The sequence below is a fragment of the Osmia bicornis genome, chromosome 3 (assembly GCF_907164935.1).
Source record: "Osmia bicornis bicornis chromosome 3, iOsmBic2.1, whole genome shotgun sequence".
In the NCBI taxonomy this organism is placed as follows: domain Eukaryota; kingdom Metazoa; phylum Arthropoda; class Insecta; order Hymenoptera; family Megachilidae; genus Osmia; species Osmia bicornis.
This window is the reverse complement of record NC_060218.1, coordinates 7,515,364-7,536,614: the sequence shown is the minus strand read 5'-3', so window position 1 is coordinate 7,536,614 and position 21,251 is coordinate 7,515,364. Positions and strand designations below refer to the sequence as shown.

Genomic DNA, 21,251 nt, shown 5'->3' with positions numbered 1-21,251 from the left:
TTTCTATCGAACGAATCTCGATACTCTATCTCCAAAGGAAGATCAAGATGTCGAGAGCATACTTCCGTCAATCGAGCAGTCCTTTCGAAAACTATCCATCTCTGTCCACTAGTGTTTCATTGAAAAAAAATAAAAAAATAAAATAAAATAAAAAAACAACAAAGTCAACTCGATTCTCGATGAAAGCATTTAATGAAGCTAATTGAACGGTGGCTCGTTGACGTTCCTGGATATTGATTTTAATAGAAGCGTTTTATTTAGGTACAGCCTTGATCCTGCAATGCGCAACGAGGCGATACGAATTTTCCGTTACTATAAAAGGTCAATATTTTTCAATGGTTTTTAACGTGTATACAGTGATTCGAACAACTTCGATGGCGTTATTCAAAATGCATTAGCAATCAAAATACACTTTCATACGCTCCGCCGTATTGTTGGCTGCCATTACACATGCACGTGGTTTTGTACGGCACAGCTGTGTTGTGGTGCATTTGCAAATTGCGCAAGGATAGGGTTGCAACCACCGCTGCAGTAAAACGTTCAATTTTATTCCTAGCTGTCCCACATTATCAAAGTGCAGCCAACGAAACACTTAATTAAATGCATTAATCTAGGATAATTTGTTTGTACCCAGGCTGAAACGTTCCAATTCTGTCACGGAAATAAAATTGTTTATGGATTTGTATGGATCGTAGGGTTTATTGTGTTATTACAGTTTTTGAAATTGCAAAGTGCATCTGGTGCAGTAGAATAGATATATGGAATCAAATTTTAGGGTTCATGGATTAAATAGGATATGTGGAATGAGAATTATCTTCTAAAATATGACTTTTGCAATTTTATATTTATTTTTGTACCTAATAGGATATATTCTGTGAAATGATTAATTCTGTAATTGTAATTAGTGTCTAAAAATATCCTTGATGGTTGAAAATTTTCTAAATAAAAAATTGCCATGAAATCACCACTGAAGATAGAAAATGAGCGAAGGTACGACTATAGCGGAGATTATTTCGCGAAGGTACATGGAATGAAGTCTTTTATTTTCACGTATTACATTGTCACGAGCTCGAAAATGGCATCATGCCAAGTTAACCCTAAACAAACCCTAAACAAGTTCGCATTGGATGCTTCCTCCAGGTATCGACTTTCGAGCATCAGGTTGTGAATAAATATTCCATATGACCTCATCTGCCGTTTCTTTCGAACAATTCAAAAACCAATAAACAGGATCTAATTAATTTTCCCATAGGCGTTTCAGTAATTTGCTATTTTAATGAAAGAAACAAACGTTTTCTATGCAAATTGGAAACAATAGATCGTTTCAACGCGAGACTTAATCTTTTTTTACCATTCCACGTTGACAACGGTGTAATTGTATAATTAATCAGTGAGGCATCAAGGGAGGGCAATTAATTGTGCAGGCATTTACCGCAAAGCTTGTCGAGCATATTTAAACTGTAACGATCTCTGGTTGTGCAAGCCAATTAAAATACATTTTCGATTATAATCGTACGAGACATTTAAGCAATGGCTAATGTTCCGTACTAAGCCACGGTATCATGCCTTGATACAAGCACTTTCGTGACACTCCTGCGTGCAAGGATTACCTTGGTAAGAATTGTCGGCTTCGGATACCCCCCTGCGGTTAATCGATAGAAAATTATATTATATCGTTCGCTATCACACCGGTGGCACCCTTGAATTTCTGCGACACAGTTGCAGAGAAATGTTCGCGGCCACCAAATCCATTCGACACGTTAACGAACAATTAAGTGACTCATCCGTGGCTTTTGTTCGATCTAATTGCGCCGAGGGATGTTACCTTCGATGTTCCCTGTCGATCCTGACGAAACATGAAATTGACCCTGACCAAGCTCGTCGGTGTGTTGCTTCAATCCCTTTTTAGATTACCGGGGTCGCAGTTTTAAATTAACCATGCTTCGAATATATTTATTAAATTTTAGAAATTGTAACTCAAATTAAGTGGCGTTTTCCAATTTAGTAAACTAGGACTTAAAAAAAAATAATGGCCCCTGGAGAAATCAAGAGTTTTTAGTTTTAAACTAAGCATGCTTTGAATTTATTTGATTAAATTTTCAGTATTGTAAATGAAATTAGTTGACATTTTCCAATTTGGTAAATTGGTATTTTAAAAAAATAATGGCCCCAGGAAAAAATCAAGAGTTTCTATTTCGTTAGGAAAAGAATTATGCTTGGAAATTGTTCGAGGAAATTTCATTTCTAATAGTGAAATTATGAAGTTAGAATAAAGTTAATGTATTGTTTCTCTTGCCGTAAAGATGAAAGATAAAAAGCAAATGGTGCTCTGGGAATTGAATCGAATTAATTAACTTGCTCTGGCTAATTGATGCAACGAGCCTCGAGCTAATTTGATAAGCCCCCTTTAAAGCTGTATACTTGCGAATCGTGTTAAAAATTCAAACGGGAAGGAATTCAAAGAAATTCAAAGCTGCCTCTGTAGCAGTAAAAGAATAATGGAAACAAATTTGAAAAATAGCAAAGGTATATAAATCATTATTATATCATAAATTTTATTAAAATTCTCATAGAAGGTAACTTAAACTCTCCAAAATTGTTCCCGTAAAACTGCTTGAAACGTATAAAACCCTTAATAGGTAGTAAACCTGCAGATACTATCAAATTCGAGGCATTGTTGTAGAACTTCCTAAAATTCCAAGTGGGGGAGGACTAAGGATGACCTAATCCAAAGTTTAAAAATACCAATCGCAAGTTCTGAAGCCGGACAATCGTGGAAAATTACGACACTTGCCAAATTCAAATACGTTTAGAAGTTACCATAGTTTCTCCATTAAGAAACTTAGTAAACTCGATGCAGCTGCTTTCAGAAATGATCTAATCAAAAGTTTATTCAGCCCTGCATTCGCACACTTTCTTATCACGACATTTTATTCGCGCCAATTTACGAGACTTCACTTTGCATAGATTCTCTAATCTTTCTTTTTGTATCGACAGTATCGATAAGCGAGACGTATTTCTGGTATCAACGAGTATGAAGCTCTTTTTTTCTTTCTTTTCGTCTCTTTGTGTTGTTCAATGCACCGTGCAGAAAAGAAAAATCAATATGCGCTCTTCTCAATTTTTTTTATTAGCTGTCTGAAAAAAGCAATTTCATGCTTTAAAAATTTCATAACGTTATGCCGTGAAAAATTTTAATTAAACCTTTCTGCGAGTACTTTTTTTTCTCCTGAAGTTTCAGGAGAGCTTCGGAAATAATTCAGAAAATCTGTGATTTAGATTAAAAGGATCTGCTCGTTTGATTCAAACGAACGCAGGTGATTATCAATAAAATTGCGTGTACGGTGCGGAAATGTGTACGTACGGTTTTACGATGGTTTGCGCTGTAAAAATTTTACGATTACGAGGAAACTAAACAAAGTTAAGCCTTATTCCTCCATAACAGCGACTATATTTACCCTAATCTATTTATTATCACTCATTTTAACTTTAGGTATAATAGATAAAATTCCAAATAACTGCTGGTAGTATAATAAAATAACACCCTTAAATCTAAACGAGCTAAGCGATCTTTTAAAATAGCCCATATTTTTCATCTTTTTAACATTAAACGTGCAAATATGTACCCACAAGATCGTACGTTATTTATTTTTCTCAAAATCGGGTTACAGAGGGTTAAACAACTCTCCCTCGAGGCGACACATATCAGCTGGTACACTTATCGATCCCTCGGGATACTTGTAATCTTTTTTTTTTTTTCACCCTTCGCGGAGGTGTTCTTAACCGTCTCCTCCCTTTGTTTTCTATACACGAGGATCATCTTTGCTGCTCGATTACAAGAGACTTTATTTTGAGGTAAGGAACCTGCGACAAACAGGTCGTGGCACTTAATTACGACGTATACCTCTTTCCAAGTATTACATGTGTTGTTGCAGCAGCCACTCTTTTATCAAGCGGTGCCCGCGTAATTAGAACACGCCCTGAGGCCGGGTTCGTTTTAAAATACAGCCGCTCGACTTTCTTCTGCGAGTCTCCAGCTTACTATACCCTCTGCTTACCGCATGGAAAACGATTACTAACTACCGTGCCCGCAATTAAAAGCACTTTAACCCGATGCAACTTCGCTCGTCTCTTGTACGGTTTATTTGTTCGCACGTACAATTGAAATTTATGATTTTTCGAGCTATGTGCTTCGTTCGGTGTGCTCTGTACATTCTTAGACTGGAAAATTAGCGTTCGTTCGTAGAAGGAAAAGAAAAAATTAATTTAAACAAATTTTTAATAGGCAGAATAGTGTGGGATCAAAAATTTAATGTAATTGAATAAGTGAAAGATAGGATAACCCTTTCATTGGGGAAGAATTTAATGCAGAACGCAGATTGTAGCAGTTTGTGGCAATGACACACATTTCTTGGTATATAATATAGTAATTATTCCAGTAATAATAATTACAATTATATCATGATGCCCTATATACGCGTTAACGAGTTAATAATGCACACTTTGGTGCGTCTGACTAGATACGGATATTTCTACTGTGGCGGCCCACAAATTAACCCATCCAAACCTACTCTTAATATAAATTAATATAAATTTATGTTTTATATAACTTATATTAATATAAGTTAATATAAATTATCATAACTGTACACATATTCCTAAAACGGTGCAATATTCAACAGTACAGAAATTTTCAGAAATTCTGAAAAATCTTGAAAGTTTGGAGAACCATTAAATCTGAAACCGATTTGGCTAGCAAAAGGCTCGTATATTTCTCCAACAACCCCGTAATAATCTCGACGCATCGTTTCATTTATCACGAGGCAATAGTCCAACGAAATGCAGCTATCGAGGAAACAGCAGTTCTTTCTTTTGTTTCTCTCTAGCGTGTCTGAATTTGAGAAACGATCTTACGTGTCACGCTCCATTTCGCATTGGTCCGCAAAATGCAAACGTTGAACTGCAAAGCTTTGATCCTTTTTTCCTCGATACGATCGAACGCGTTCCGACAAAGTTCATTCTTCTCTCTGCAATATTTCTCCGACTGCCTTTCCACGATAATTACTCCATCTTTGCACATTGCCTCGTACATGGATCCAACGAGGATGGTAAGAGGAGTTTTTTGTTTGCAACTCGTTAGAAGGTGAACGTACGAGAGACGTAAAAACACTGCAGTCTGCATTGCGGACTCACGTGCAACCTGGCTAAACTTTGTCTCAAAGTCGTGAACAACCCGGCTACACCTTCCGTTATACTTGAACTAGTTCCGAATTCCACGTGGTAACAAACAATCGGTTACAGAATAACAAGTTTTCACGATAAGGATAACGAAGTTTCGGATGTTCAGGATAGAATTCGAAGTTATTCCCTTTTGTTGGACCTGAACAAGATTATTGCGCGAAAACTGTTGCCTCTAAATACATGGTTTCAGTCGTTGAATGCATATTTGCATGTTTTAGTTTGAACAAGGGTGTTCGTGGTTTCAGTTGCGCTATTGATTTTCACGAGTTTTCATGTAACTGGTGTAAATAGTACTGGAAGTCTTGTTTATTGCGCGAATTGTCATCAATTTGGTTTTGTTCTTAAATAACAATTTAATTTTGATCGATTAAAAGTTAAATGATATTTAACATTAAAAGAAAAAAGAATCCTTTTTCTTTCAATTCATTTATAAAATGCAGACATTATTCTAGTATTTAAAATTCATTAAAAAATTTGCATGCGTAAATTAGGGGACAAAAGGTAGAAACGAAGATTCTAATTCATTTTTCTTCTTTGAAAATTAATTTGTTGGGGACGGAAAGCAATTTATTCATTTTTATGTTTAAGACTATGTGAAAGTAAATAAAGGGGTTCCAGATTTCAAGCTGGTATTTTTAGATTTCTGGAGAATACCATCGAGAGTGTAGCCAATTTTCTTGCTAATTGTATTATACCGACTCGATCCATTTTCATTTTCGTCAGACTGAACCCGTTCTTGAATACATTAGATCGAATTGCAGATTTTCTAGGTGTTTCTTATCGACCTTGTGCAAAATCAATTGAAAACTATGCAAATTGCATGTCGCGGCGAAATTTGCGCAAAATTCATAGTTAAAAATGACGAGAACCAAGTAAACTTTCAATTAGGAGAATAACAATATACAATCTTTGATTTTTTAATATTCTTATACCTTAAAGCGTTTTGCATGTGCCTCGACGAAATTGCATAACTTAATGTAACGTAGCTTCTTACGTAACGTGTGTTACTTAATATTATGTAACATGTCATCCGAAGAGTACAAGTTAATTAACGAGCACGAAAGTTAACCACGGTCAAGAAACTCTATTGACTCCTTCGATTAATTTACCCTTAATTAAATTAAATCTTTTAATCATATTTAGGAAAATAGTTTCATGACTAAGATATACATTTTCTCTTTTTTTTTATTGAAATTATTTAGTACGAGAGATTTTATTAATTTTCTAATAAAAAAATTAGAAAAAACTTTTGTGAAAAGATTAATCGAAGTACATGAAAGAAACATGTGGAGGGCTGATTATTCTGCGCTTCAGAATTCATCACGCTTTCTCATGTCTAGCTCGAAAATAACACAAGTTCTTATAAACGTGGTTCGCATACTTCATTCGCCTTTCTCTGACTGGTACCTGCGTGATTTTGCAATCGATTTCATTCGGCATGCGAACCTTTGAACAACTCATTTTTCATTACTCTTCATTTATAAGCATCACGTTACCTTCTCTTCTCAAAACATACGTATACCAATTTTAATATCACAAATCTGATTTTTCAAAGCTTGTCAAAGATCTAATCACTTCAGTTGTTCAAAAATGAAATTAATTCTTAAAAATAAAATGAATAGAATTGTTATTAAAAGGAGGCACTTTGCTCTAAGAGGAACTTTAAATCAAATTTAATTATCCATTAAAGTTATTAACTCTTGATGAAGATCCATTATGTACCATTAGATGAAATTGAACCTCTATGAGAAATTAGTTTCGAAATGAAGTTTAACAAAAATTCAGAACTTTTTTTAATGAAAAATAAAATGTGAAATCAGTTGAGACAACAAAGTGTCATCGAGTGCAGTGCTTGGCCGTCGAAAGCAGTGACTTTGCTTTCTGATGTGCATGGAAAATATTCACTGTGAAGCGGTGATTGTGAAAAGGAAAAGGGGGAGAGAAAAAAAAAATCTCGCTGGAACGAGCTGAAGAGTTCAAGCTTCTCGCGAATTATTCACAAGACATTCTCGCCAGTATGTCAAGCTGTTACCCGAAATAATGGTATTCATAATTTATGACGTCGTCGATGTTGCGCGACGAGCTGGTTAAAATATTCAAGGTACGACCAAACGGAAGCACGCTATCTTGAGGGTAAAGAAAAATCGGATTCGTGATTTAGCGCTAAGAATGTTTGCATTAAGACGTGTCGAGAATTTGCTTCAGTGATTGGAAAATTAAAATCTATTTTGAATAATTATTTTTCCAACTTGTTTCCAATGTTTTGCAGTGTGATTAAACGTACTAAACAATTTCACTTGCACAATCCGAGAGACGGTGAGAGAGATAATGGCGACGAGTTTATGGAGTTGGCTTAGAGATTTTCCTTAACGAGTTTGCAGATAATCTTACAGGGCATACTGTATTCGAATACTGTTAATGGACTAGCGTAGATAGATTCGAAGTTCCACCCTTTACCGATTAGTTTAATTGAATGTCGCTGTAGTATTTCGCAAACATCCCTTCGCACACTTGTCTAATACAAACATTTGCAGAGTTTCGTATTTCACGTTTAATCCCCATTTGATTTTAGATTTTTCAAAATTTATCAATTTCCAAATTCTTCGATATTGCAAATAAATGAAAAAAATTGCAATTTTCTATCCACATATAGCAGAACTTTTTCTGCTTACAAATTCGTTGCACTGTTGATGGCTCCCCTGGGAATAAACGTGTTAATTGTTAATATCACGCCGAAGATTACAAGCGAGAGATAATTGTCAAAGTATTAATCACCATTTATACTCGACGTGGTGACATTCTTTCTCACTTTGATAAATGACTTTTATCGCGCGGATATCTGTTTCCAGAATTTACTCGCTGCTTACAGGTATCATTAATTGCAACAAATTTTATGCAACAGATAGCCGTGGTTATTGCGGTGCAGCAGGTGTATATACTCGCGGTTTTATTGCGCAGAATTGACCTAACCTGGGATAAATTGAAATTCGATATCGGCTTTATAATTCCTGATACCTCGAGAAGACTTTCCATCGCGGCTGTCTATAGAAGCACCGCATTGTTTCGAATTCAGAGCTACGATATTAATGAATTGGTAATCAATTTACCTTTCCGCCGAAGTTTTCTTGAAACTTTTAATGTAGATTTTATTTACGTGATCGTAGTTTGGAAATACCACGGAAAAATAAAAATAATTATTAATCCAAGCCAATGACCTGCGACTACGTATTAACATTTTATCAAAGAGGGTTGATACCTTTAAATTTCAACCCCTGTTTTTGAAAATTATTATAACTTTTATATTTTAATAAAGCAAAGTTTATGTAACATTGTATTCACAGAAAACGTAGAAAAAGGGATTTTATCTTTCTGAATTTTATCTTTCTTTTTCTTTTTTAATTTTTTACTTATGAATCACGACGACTGGAAAGCTTTTCTCTTCTTTTCAAGGATAAAAAACGTGGAAAAAACCGGGGGAAAGGTTGAAAATTTTCCAGGTGAAAGAGCGAAAAGGCTTCGACGAAGGGGTTGCTCCTGGTTGGCGTGACAACAACGTCGATAGTTATCGTCCTCACGCAACGCTACGAGAACCTCGCGGCTGCACTTTTTTCCTATTAACGTTATTATGCGACTTCTCGCTAAGTCAGTCGCCCCCAGCAACTAGCTGTGTGCACTAGTTTCGCGTTGATCGGGGCTAAACTGTCCATAAATCGATCTTTACAGAAGCTAAGTTCTAACTATTGAGCACGACACTCTTGGTCCAATGTAATAGTAAAGAAAAAAAGAAATAGTACCAGTTGACCTCTTAACGAGCTTCCAGATTAACAGGTACCTTTATCCGAGGTTCCTTAATTAACCTTTAATTACTCTCCTGAGGTTATTGCGATTCTTAGATCTTTGTATGCGCGGTAAAGAGTACACGTTTCTTAAATACGTAAGATGGTAATTAAAGTGAGAATTTGTTAATGACAGAACTTTGAATTTTGTCTTTTAAGATAATAGTTATATTTCAAGAACAATTTATTTTGATGATTTAAAGGTAATATTTAAATTTAACAGAAAAAAGGATAATGCAAATATTGTCTTGCATTTGACTAAAAATGAACTAACTTAAAGAATTGAGTGACATTTATTAGCAATAGTGGGGATTAAAGAAATATCTTGACTTTAATTCAAGAATACCTGTTCTGAATATCAAATATCTAATTTGCACAGCATGCCAGAGTTTTTAAGAGCATTACAAATGCGTTGCCATGCAAATGTATCCTCTATTATGCAAATTAACATCCACTTGACTGAGTAATACAGTTCTTAATGACATAAAACAATAGCAATAAAAAAGTCAGGATCTGAGTCAAGATTAATGGATCCTCCTTTCACATCATCCAAGATATTCAGTATTTTCATCATGAGCTTCAATTTACATAACTTAGAATCCTTTTAGAAAAACGATGACAGGAATTAACGAGGATAGCGTTAAAATACTCGCATTTCCTTGGAGAAACGTTTAGTTCATCGATCCGGTTATAAATTTATCGCACTTTTATAGGCGCAAATGGTCAGAAGGTAACTGCTCGGTGATCTTTCCATTCCCAAGAGGCGTAAATTACACGTCCTCTGTCGGATATTTCAAAGGGAAAAGCTCTGCGCGAATTTATAGGTCGGTCGTTCCTCTTTAGATAATAGAAGTTAATTTATTGCAATTAGGGTAACTAAGATTTTTCTCTAGTTAAAAACCAAGTTTTAATTATTTACCCATTATTTGAAAATTTCAAGTTTTAACCTTTACCTATTAATTTATTACAATTAATGCAACTAAGATTTTTGTCTAGTTAAAATTTAATTTCATACCTTCAAAATTTCGATTACACCAATGCTCGTTGCTCAAAACATAGAAATCGTCCAAGGATTACGTTCGACTCGTCGTCAAAATGGAACAAAGGGTTAAAAACTAAAACGATAAGGGTAGTTGCGTGTATGTGGCCAATAAAGTCGTCTATTCGAGCTTCAGATACGTATCGAAACCCACTATCGGTCGATCTGAAAATATCTGTACAGTTTATACTGCACAGGACAAGCAACGTTGCGCTTGATCTGTTCACTTTGTTGAATTAAAAATTGGAAAAATATATACATCTCACTGGTGGCAGATTTTCGTGTGATAAAAATAATATCTCTATCATTATTTCTTTAAATAAATTTCATTTTGATCGTTTTTCTTTATCGCTATAGTTATTTGAAAATTTCATTTAAATTAGCTGATAAGAACCGTGGAACGGTTTCTCGAGGAAAATAGGTTTTTCTTTAGCAGAATGTCTCTGGAAATGGAGAAAGTTGAATATTTACCGGTGACCGTTTCCGTTTGATCTCTTAAATTATTCGAAAGATGCGGAAAAGGCTGTGAAACGTTGATACGAAGCGTGAGCTCCTTCGTTTCACGAGAATTTCATTGTTGATTTAAAAGAGGGGACGGGACATAAAAGGAAGCTGAAAAACCGGGGAAAAACGTAGCAGGATTTTTCACAAATGCTTTTTGTTGCACGGTATACCATCTGTTTACTACCTTTTATACATCTCCTATACACATTTTATTACTCCCCTTTTCATACACAATACGTATGTGAATCTTTAGAAATTGCATTGCGAGCTTTTTTTCAAGCTATTCGTGCATCAGTGTATTTTAAAAATTTACCATTTCAAATTATGCGCGCTCTGTTTTTTAATTGAAATGTATTTGTAACAATTTAAATTCTTCTCTTGGAATTCGATTAAACCTTCTAGTTAGACCTCTACCCTTACCATCTGCATTTCCGCATAATTAACGAAGCAACTAAAAATAGAAAGAGAAATCTGACCCTGACTAAAAATAGATCTTTGCATGTACGGTAAACGAAATGCAGTGAAAAATAGCGAAGGGTTAAACAATACAGAACTATTTTATATTTTATAGATTCTTAACATATTTGCAAGTCTAAATACCTGACTTGCTACTCTATTAAACCACCCCTAATTAAAAATAATATGTAACAATAATATGTGTGAAGTTTAGAAAAAAATTGCCTAAAAAATTACATAATTTAAGCAGGTGACTGATTTGCAACCCTCTCTGAAGAGAATAACGAATGAAGAGCTTAGAAAATAGAAGATTGTACATTCCAAAGAACAAGCTGACTTACTACCCTATTATTACCCTACTACCCTATTAAACAGCCCTGACTAAAGATAATATGAAACAACAATATCTGTAGAGTTTAGAAAAAAGAGAACATTGAATACCTAAAAAATTCCATATTTTAAGCAGGTAACTGATTCTCAATCCTCTTGGACCAACCCTGTCTGAAGATAACGAGGAATGCGAAGCTTCGAAAATAAGGGATCGTGCATTCCAAAGAGCAAGCTGACTTGCTACCCTGTTGAGCCGGCCCTGTCTAAAGGTGGTTGCCAGCTTCAGACTGCAGCAAGCGTGGGACGGCTCGCACGTGAGAGCGTTGGCAATGTGCCATTGCAAAGTGACCCACTTTCAACACGTAGATTGACCCAAGAGTCGCCATTTTTACTGGTAGTCACCGAACAGTTCTCGCTGAGGGGGCCGGGTGATACGCGATCTCTTTTTCCCTTCTTTCTCCGTTCTTTTTTCAGGTCGTAGCAAAGGGGACAGATCGTTAACTGACCACGCAATTATGCGCGAACAGGCTGTACTTTCTTTCAGGTTCGAGGGTTCAAGTCGTCGCTTTATACACTCGTTTCAAAGAGGAAATTACTGGCCACACAGGCGTAAAGTTTCTCTCGAGTCGCTAGCCAGTTTCACTGGCATACTTGTCCCATTATTTTTCTTTCGAAACATAATGGTTTTAACTATCTACGAATTATCTGACGGCGACCATTAGGGTTGCTGTTAATGGTTTAAAAACTCTGTCACCTGGCAGTAAAAGATTCATAAATCGTGGATCTAGTAATTAGTGTCGGTTTTATGAACAATTCAACTGAAAGTTATCTGATTTTAACTGTTATAATTAATACTATAATTATTATCATTCTTTGTCTCTTTTTATATCCAAAAGGAGATTGCTGATAACATCATATTTAAGAATTTGTTAAATTATTTATAAAATAGCCTTCTAAATCTAAATTCATCAATTTGAAATGTTAATTTATGAAATTTAGTAGCTTCTAAGTGATACAAGTGGAACAGATACGTGTATGGTCAGACAAGGGTGTAAGACAAGTTCTACTTACATAACGATTGAATAAAATAACGTTATCGAATAAAAATTAATAAGTAATATTATTACTAAGAATCTAAAATCTTTCGGAAATTTCTCAATATCTTTAATTTTGTATTTCATTTCACCCCGTCTATGAAATAATTCTTTTTCTCTAGATACATACCTGTTACACCCATTAGGAATATCAAAATGTTGATTAGATAAATGTACCTGATTCCTTCCCATGTATGACAGCAGATTTTAAGTTGTATAAGCATTAATTACGTGACGTATTTAGCAGGATATCCCAAACGAGGGTTATCGTTTACCATGGAGGCCGGCGCCGTCGCGACGTCCCGATTTTATCACGAAAGCACTTTGCACGCACCTTTCTCCTTGTTTGAGATATCTACGGTGCATTGATAGTGTCGTGACTCATTTCGTATGCAACCTTCTCGTGTTTTCGTTTCTCTGCATCGTCTACACATCTATTTCGCATCGTTCGCGCACCATTTCCTATCACTTTTCTCGCACGAGTTGGCTGTCGATGTTCCCTGATCGATTGGCTCGTTTCTGATTTTGTCAGTCGATTCGGAAAAATCGACGAAACTATCCTGAACGTTGCACGGAAGGAAAAGAAAACGAAAGAGAATCGTTTAAATTAGAATTTAATTAATTACAAAAATGTGTTAATTGCTGACGTTTAGCGATCTCTTTCGTCGTTTTCAGCGTCCAGCAGGATTCCAAAGCGACCGAAAATCGTTCAAAGTCGACGTCGCGACGTGTTTCGGGGTAAAAAGACGAACGGTCGTCTTTCGGCGTTGAATACGATCGTATCTTGAGCAGAGTGCCATTATACGACGACAATGCAGTAATCAAGCTCGGTCTCTTTGCCTTGCAAAAAAGGATTGCTTCCTTTGCCTCGGTCGACGGTCGTCGGCTTCTTCGCACCGCCAGTGTAACCCCCTTTCGAATTCTTTGGCGCCTCGACGCCCTGTTGAACCTCGAAGAGTACACTTCTGCGAGCGCGTTAATTGCATGGACACGGCACAAAGTACAACCAATTGCGACGTTTCTTACTTCTCGTGTTAACTCGGTTGTATTTCATTGAATGTCGCAATTGCTCGCACTTCATTCTGTTAGTTGAGTTAATTACTTTTCCTTAATTATTAGCGTTCTCACGAGCTATGAAAATAGTTATCGCAATTATGTTCGATTGTTTCTGAAAGTATCACAAAATCGCTGTCCTCTAATTGATAGATCGTTGCGAATGAACTTTGAAGGGAATTAACCGATGGTGCAAATATTAACAAATGGAATGCGTATAAAATGTAAATTCACGCGGCAGCTGCGACACGATCGCAAAACCAGAGTAAAACGCTTCGTCATACGAAGGGTGAGATGGGGTGGTAGCACGACGGATGATATATTTGCTTAGATCGTAGGGGTGAATTACGGTTCGGTTGCGGGATACGTAACCGTCGTTGGACTCGAGAGCAATTTATCAATGAAAATTCAATACGTGATTGCATCGACTTGCTTTGCCTGTTCGTGAAATGAAAATTCAGGCTGAGCATAAAAGTGAGCTGATTTTTATACGAACGCTGACTTTTCAATTTTCCTGCCAAATGAAATCTGTACACTTGTAATTCAGCATTTGAATTTATATTTTATTTTTCGATCTCCTTGAAAATAAAATTCACGATAATAGAAAGTTAATTTTAAAATGTCATCGATCTTTATAGTAAAAACACCCTCAAATTCAAAGGTTTAAATTTTACTAACAATTGTATATTTAATTGTTTCCTTTTCTGTCAGATGTATTTTTTATTAATTCATTTATTTATTGTCTGTTGCAGACTTAACTGGCAGAGGGACGAAGAAATTTGGCGACCATTGCATGGAGGATCTTGAATGCGGTTTCGGCGGATCTTACTGCGAGCCAAAAAAGAGCAAATGCGCGTGCAGGGAAGAATTCGAGGCAACGAATCATATCGACAAATGTGGACACCGTAAGTTAGTATATTTTCATGCGCGCCGCCAGCCAGATACTGTTTCGTAAGTGTTTCATGCTCGTCGAACAACGCGTTGCAACGGCGATGAACAAAAGGATTAAATTGAGGAAAAATGACGGTGACGGTAATACCGAGAAGTAGAACGAAAGTCGTTTCACATTCTTCGAGTTATTTCAGTCGGGTCACGTTCGGAGATCGGGACTTCTCCTATGGGAAGACCGAGTTTTACGAGCAGAATGATATGAACGTCGAGGGGTGGTTGCTTATGGCTTTTCTCTCGTGGAATTCGAACGAGAATTCGAACGAGACATCATTCTTATTGACCTCAGAACATTAGAAAATTCATGAGAAATTAGAAGAAGTAAAGAATTCAGCGACAATTCAGTAAATTACAACCCCCTTGCGATTCATGAATTCTATAATGAATAAATTTTAATTATGTAAATATGAAGAAGGGATGAAGATGAGATTGAGAAACACTTTAGTTAATAGACTCCAAAATTGGAATTTAATCCAATTTCTTATTGTATCTCTGATTATTATGAAAATATTAATTTATCAGATAGATAGGAAAGGAAGGCAAGATTAGAATGCTTCTGGTCAAGGATTAAAGCTGCATCAGTGTTAAACTACTCTCCTAATTGCAAGCCTGTGGTTGATGTATAGAGAGCAGTGTGGCAAGTATCTAGTGGATCAGATTCGCCACACCAACCCCTAAACATACTCCGTTATCCACAAGCTTGTCACCACTACCCTCTGTCCTATGAGAATTTTTCAATATCTGAATCAAGATAATTTTCAATGTAAATTTCCATTCAGTCTGTAGAGATTAAAGTACACTTAGGCTAATTAAAGTAGAAATACTTCAGAGTCATACAAAATACCTCTGCAATTTAAATAAAATTCGAAACGTCAATCATCGATATGATTGCTATCAATTTAATTCTAATACCATTTTAAGCTTGCCTTCGCTTTTCTCCCAGAAATCATAAATTTTCCCCAATTCTCAGAGGACTTGGAATCAAGAATTGAAATTGAACAACTCAAATTTAAGATAGAGCCTGGAAGTGAAACTTGGTCTGATTGTGTCGGACAATTGAAGTTACAATAGGACGTCGGAATATTGCACGATAATTGATTGACGTATCGACAATATCTCGAGACAATGGTCGCCTTCTGCTTGTTCCCCATATTGACAACATTCGAGAGAGACGTGCATTACCACTGAAAAGCGTAATATCTGAGAATTGGATCGAAGGGAAGAGATACTAAGGACAGAAGTTCATGTCGTTCCTTTTAATTTACATTTTTATACGATTCGATGTACAGATGTCAGAGAGAAACAAGATGAAATACATTTGCTTGGAGTTTCACTGAAAGGAGTGGATTGAAGTATGAATGTTGAATACCGAATGATTTTCAAATCGGATTTAAAAAGGTCAATAATTGCAATAAATATTTATTCCAGCATCCAGATGTAGAAAAATGAATAATCTCTCCATCAAAGGAATAACTTTTATTCAAACATATGCTATACAAAATATTTCAAATAATATTCATTAGAAAAATGTTAACAATTTCAATAACACTTCTATAGCAATCGCACAATAATCACCCTACAGTTTTTCTTTATCAATTATTCATTCCACTTTCAGCCGTCCATACAATGAGTGAAAATAAAAAAACAGTGGAACAAATAACTTTTGTTCGAAACTCGAGGAGTGGTGAAAAATATTTCAAATAATATTTGTCAGAAAAGCTTTAACAATAGATCTCAATAGTCGTGCAACAATCATTCTCTACAGTCCTCTTTTATAAATTATTCATTCCTTCGTACAATAAATATGAATAACTTTTGTTTTAAACATACACTAAAACCCGAGGCGTAGGAAGCAAAAAAAAAAGATCTTTCGAATAATATTTCTGAATGAGGAACGAGCCGTTGTTAATGGTTTCTCTGTGTTGCAGCGGCGAACGTAAACGAGTCGTGTTTCTTTCACGCTCAATGCGAGGCGAAGGTGAGCCAAACGGAATGCAGGGACGGCCGTTGCATCTGCATCTTCGAGAAGATCCCGGTTACGCAGCCCGACGGCGCGATAGTATGCGTTGGTAAGAGAAAACAGACGAAATACCGAACAAGTTCCGTGCAATTTTTAATGAGATTCCAGGCCGCGTCTGCTGCCAGGCGTTCCAAGTTAATGGAATTCCGGCCTACAATCTCGCTGACTTCATTAATTCGTCAGCTGTCTCGCGTGATCAATTAACGCGCGAACAAACTTCCAGCTAGCGAGCAAAAGCTCTTTTTTTTTTAAGGGTGAAAATTAAAAGCACCGCCGCTTTGACGTTGCTTTCAGACCCTTAACAAGACGTTGCTCGGTGAATTATGCGTCCTAAGGGCGAAGATGAAAATGTGCAATTGCATTAATTGCATTAATATTGCATTTCTGGATATTTTAAAAATGATCTAAATTTCGATTGAAATAAATTTAAAAGAGAATCTCTAGAACGAAGATATCAGGTTCGACGTTGTTCATTAAAATGGGTGTTTCAGCCGAGCAGATAGAAGAACCGAATCTTCAATACATCGACCCGACGATGATCGGTGTTCTTGTTGGTATGGCCCTCATGTTCATCATCATCTGCGTCGTCCTTAGGCTTTTCAGCAAGTAAGCCACCTATTTGCATATCTTTCACGGTGACACTCGACTTTACCAATTCTCATAAAGAAACTTTATGACCTACTTCTCCTTGCAATTGCATCTCAGAATGGACCGCAGATAACCGCTTGCTTAATGTATATTTAATGTTTTCCACTTCTCACATTTTTAAACGATAGACCTTCAAACTTCTTGTTACTTTTCGTTAACAAAGTTCTATCTTGAAAAAAAAATTAAACGACAGATTTTTCTCTATCGTTACGCATATCATCAGTGGCGGCTCGCGTATAGGCACTGTGGCACTTGATATTATCGATAACATTTAATATAACGAGTCCTTTTTTCTTTAATTCTTTCTTTATTCTTGTACAATATACAATCCTTAAGCTTAATATTAGTAGCCATCTCCCAGTTTATGAAAAAGATACAAAAATCTTTGTAATCTTTGTAAGCTGCGTGCGAGGCTGCGCACATAGCAAGTTGCGCGGAAGAGAGAGCACTGTCGCTCCCGCAGTGCCGATTTTTTAAAAGGCTAAAAATTTTCTGCAGCAGCATCCCTACTAATTTTAGCTACGAGCCGCCACTGCATATCATATACATTATATTGTTTATTTTAAGGCACAAGATGATTTTGTATTTTTCTCTGATTGTTCCAGGGCTCGTTGGCGCGAAAATCGCACCATTTTCAATACCCCGAATGCCCGTTTGATGAACGTATCATTGCTAAGGGAAAATAAACTGTTGCATCCTCAGGAGAGACGTGGTTCAAGGGCGAGCGTACGGGTACCTTCGAGGCAACCCTCGATGGCCTCCTTACGCGCCCACTCGCCGAACGCCTCGCAAGGTGCGAAACACTCTCAGCACTCACAGCACAGAGTGAGCCGTACGGGTTTTTATTCATTCACTTACTAAGCAAGCAACTTGTTATACAGTGTCCCGTTGAAACGAAGCAAGCGACTCTTTTTTAATGCGCCTTTATATCGGGTGTTCGATGGAAATCGAGACACCTTGGACACCATCCCCCTAACGATAACAAAGAGACAAGTTATCCTGCGTGTTCGATACACTTCTCTTTCTTACAGTCTTTCAAAGGAACGTTTTATACTGTCGCAAAGGAAAATAAATAAATTTTGTGTACATTTTATCCCATTCATCCCTCGTTCGAAGGGAAAAGTTCTGAATAAACAAAGAGGCGTTTAGAATTTTTCATTTTTGATAAAAGGCAAATGGGCTGGCAAGAACACGCAAATTTTATATTTTCCAGTTTAAGAGTAAAATACGTTCCTTTGTTAGAGTTACAGGTTACTCGTCGCTATAATTATCGAGAAGTTCCATCCAACATGGTTACCCCTTCAAGTTTATAATTCACATACGTTTATACTTTCATACAGGTATCGTGAAGTGTTCAAGGTAATTTCAGAGACACGTAGAACACGTATCAAGCGACGATCTAGTTTATGAACAAGTTTCTGTTTAAAATATGCAACGACCACTTGGGGTGTAAAGACTGTATAATCATTTTTTCTTCAAAGATTTTATTTTCCTTTTTTTTCTTTTTATTGAAATTAAGGGATAATGTTTGTTATAAAAATTTCAGCCTGTTTTTAAATGAATCATTTCACGAGTTAGCTACCTTTCAGTATTATCGATTTCCGTAGAACATCCCATATATGTGTATAATATAGATACGAGTATATAAAGTAGGTGACTACCTACTCTTGCCTATCTATCTTTACTCTAGAATCCTTTTCTACTGAACTCGGAATCTTTCTGACTTTTCTCGCATGCACAATTGCCTGCCAAGAGGGTAGATATCTGTTGAGTACATTCTATAATCGAGGGTGCATCGTTTCCATGAAGCACGTCGTTTATCGTCGACGATGATTAACGTGAAATGTTGTATTACGCATTATCACGGCTTACCACAGTAATTAGAACATAATATTATATACCATAGAGAGCTTTAGAAAGGAATATCACGGGACAATTGTTAAGTGAATTGCATCAAAACTCGTAAGTGCACAGTGAATATACAGTGTGATAAGAGTGAACGAGAACGAATATATAAAAGTATGAATCGGTCCTTTATGTCTATAAATAACCCTTTGGCTATTTATTTTTTTTTGAATTGATATATTGAAACATCCCTCGAAGACATAAATGAAAATTTTGAAATTTTCTAAACAAGAGAAACAACAAATTTTTAATATTTTTTAAATGATCAGTTTCCCCCTCTATCTAGGGTTAAAGCTATTTAGAACTTTTTTTTTTTAATTATTTATAGCACCATCAGTGACCTCCATAGAGATACTAGTATTCGTGTTTGATACAGAAATTACTAATTCAAAGGATGATAGAATAAAAATTGTACAAAGTCAAAGGGTTAAAGAGATTGAAAGTCACGTGAGAATAACAACCAGATATTTGAAGCACCGTTTGAAAGTGTCGCCAGAACGATGCATCACTTAATCGCCATAAACATGTTCCACTTTTAATGGATTTGACTCTCTTTGCAGTCGACCATCTATAGCAGTAGTCTGTTTAATGATCCCGTCTGTGACCGTTGTTCTTGATTATCATGTACTGTGGACCTATGAGGTGCTCTATTGTAAAAAAAAAAATACTTTTCAAATTGACGCGTCCTTCGAAGAGGGTAAGTTTCGTATTACACACGAGTTACGCTATCTTTTATTCTTTCTCCTTTTTATACGTATATACATATATATTATATATTACGATGTATCGTAGCATTGTATGTGTATCTGTACATAAGCCCTATGGTACTTACCCTCTTTCGGATACGTCAGAACTTCGAGCCCTAGAAGTTTGTATATTAACAGTTCTAATAGATGAAATAATTACAGATAGACCTGGAGTCTCTTCTGTTTTAGCGTTCTCGAGGATCACGATTATAGTTGCTTGCTACAGTAAAAGATCATTGCTTGCTTATGACGATGATATTCTACAGGGTGTCCCAAATAATTGAGCCAAGACATAACTCTACAATAATACAATGTAGAACAAAATTTAATTAGACAAAATTAAATGGTGTTAAATGTACGTATCACGTGTATTGGCTTTGGAATTGAAGACGTTTAAAACATCTCCATTTCCAGAATCAACACATGAAACGTGATTTTATACCAATTAATTTTGTCTAATGAAATTTTGTCTATTTTTCTATCATTTTAGAGCTATAGCTTGGCCCAGTTGCAAGGGGCACCCTGTACTGTAGAAATCGCGTTTAAACGAGTGTACCAATGATGTAAAAACGTTCGATTATACTATAGAATAAATTGGGAGGGAATAAGAAAAAGTTCAAGGAATTGTGATAAACGCTCGTTGAAAAATGTCCAATCTCGTGGCCTGTGAAAGAAAATTGATGCGAGTTAGCCTCGCGCGATGTGTTTTTTATTTCCTCCGCGTAGTGCAATCGATTAGTATTAGATACGCGAGTTACGAAGGACAGAACCGATAATATACGTATATTCGCTAGAATACGGGTGCATTTCCATTGTAGCACGGAGTTCTGAAGTAGTTTTACGAGAGACCAGATTGCATTCAAGAAATGCATCTAGGTTGCACGGTAAGATAGATTATATCAATCGATTTCACCGGAAATGCTTCAGCGATACTTTTAAAAAATTCGATTATTTTATTTTTCCTTAAATTAAATTTTCATTTTAACAATATTATTTAATCACGATATTAGAATACAATTTGATCTATTTTATATTTTTTTATTTTTTGGTACTAATCCGGTTGAACTGCATCGTCGGTGAATTCGATCAAGACGTTCCATGAATCTTTACAATTCGAGTTTTCGAGCACTTTTAGAATTAGATAAACGCATGCACGTTCACAGTGACGGTCTGATAGAAAAATAAAAATTTTCAAAATATAAAAGATTTAATAATTTCTACAATCTCAAAATGTCAAAATTTCTTCTCAACCTAATACAATTCTACCAAAATGGTACAGAAATTCTTTACTCTTTAAATTGTTCTATAAAACGATGACAGGTTTCCTTCAGAAGCTTGTTGGCGAATCGAAGACCGCCATCGTGACCTTTTCGATCAAACGAAAAATACAGCATCGAACGAAACATTTCCGTTCGACGTTGCTTTTCGTGC

At 36.0% G+C, this 21,251-nt stretch overlaps 1 protein-coding gene across 4 annotated transcripts in view; it reads left to right on the top strand.

Moving 5' to 3' along the window:
* LOC114877806 overlaps positions 1-21,251 on the top strand; it is a 29,662-nt gene that overhangs the window by 3,409 nt on the left and 5,002 nt on the right. For 2 of the 4 annotated variants that reach the window (XM_029190862.2, XM_029190861.2), the window contains exons 3-6: positions 14,306-14,458; positions 16,430-16,570; positions 17,013-17,127; positions 17,775-18,001. In XM_029190862.2, coding sequence (XP_029046695.1) covers positions 14,306-14,458; positions 16,430-16,570; positions 17,013-17,127; positions 17,775-18,001 — 636 coding nt within the window. Of the gene's footprint in view, positions 1-14,305; positions 14,459-16,429; positions 16,571-17,012; positions 17,128-17,774; positions 18,002-19,634; positions 19,772-21,251 lie in introns of all 4 variants that reach the window. The other 2 variants (XR_003789633.2, XM_029190863.2) reach the window with 2 other exon arrangements.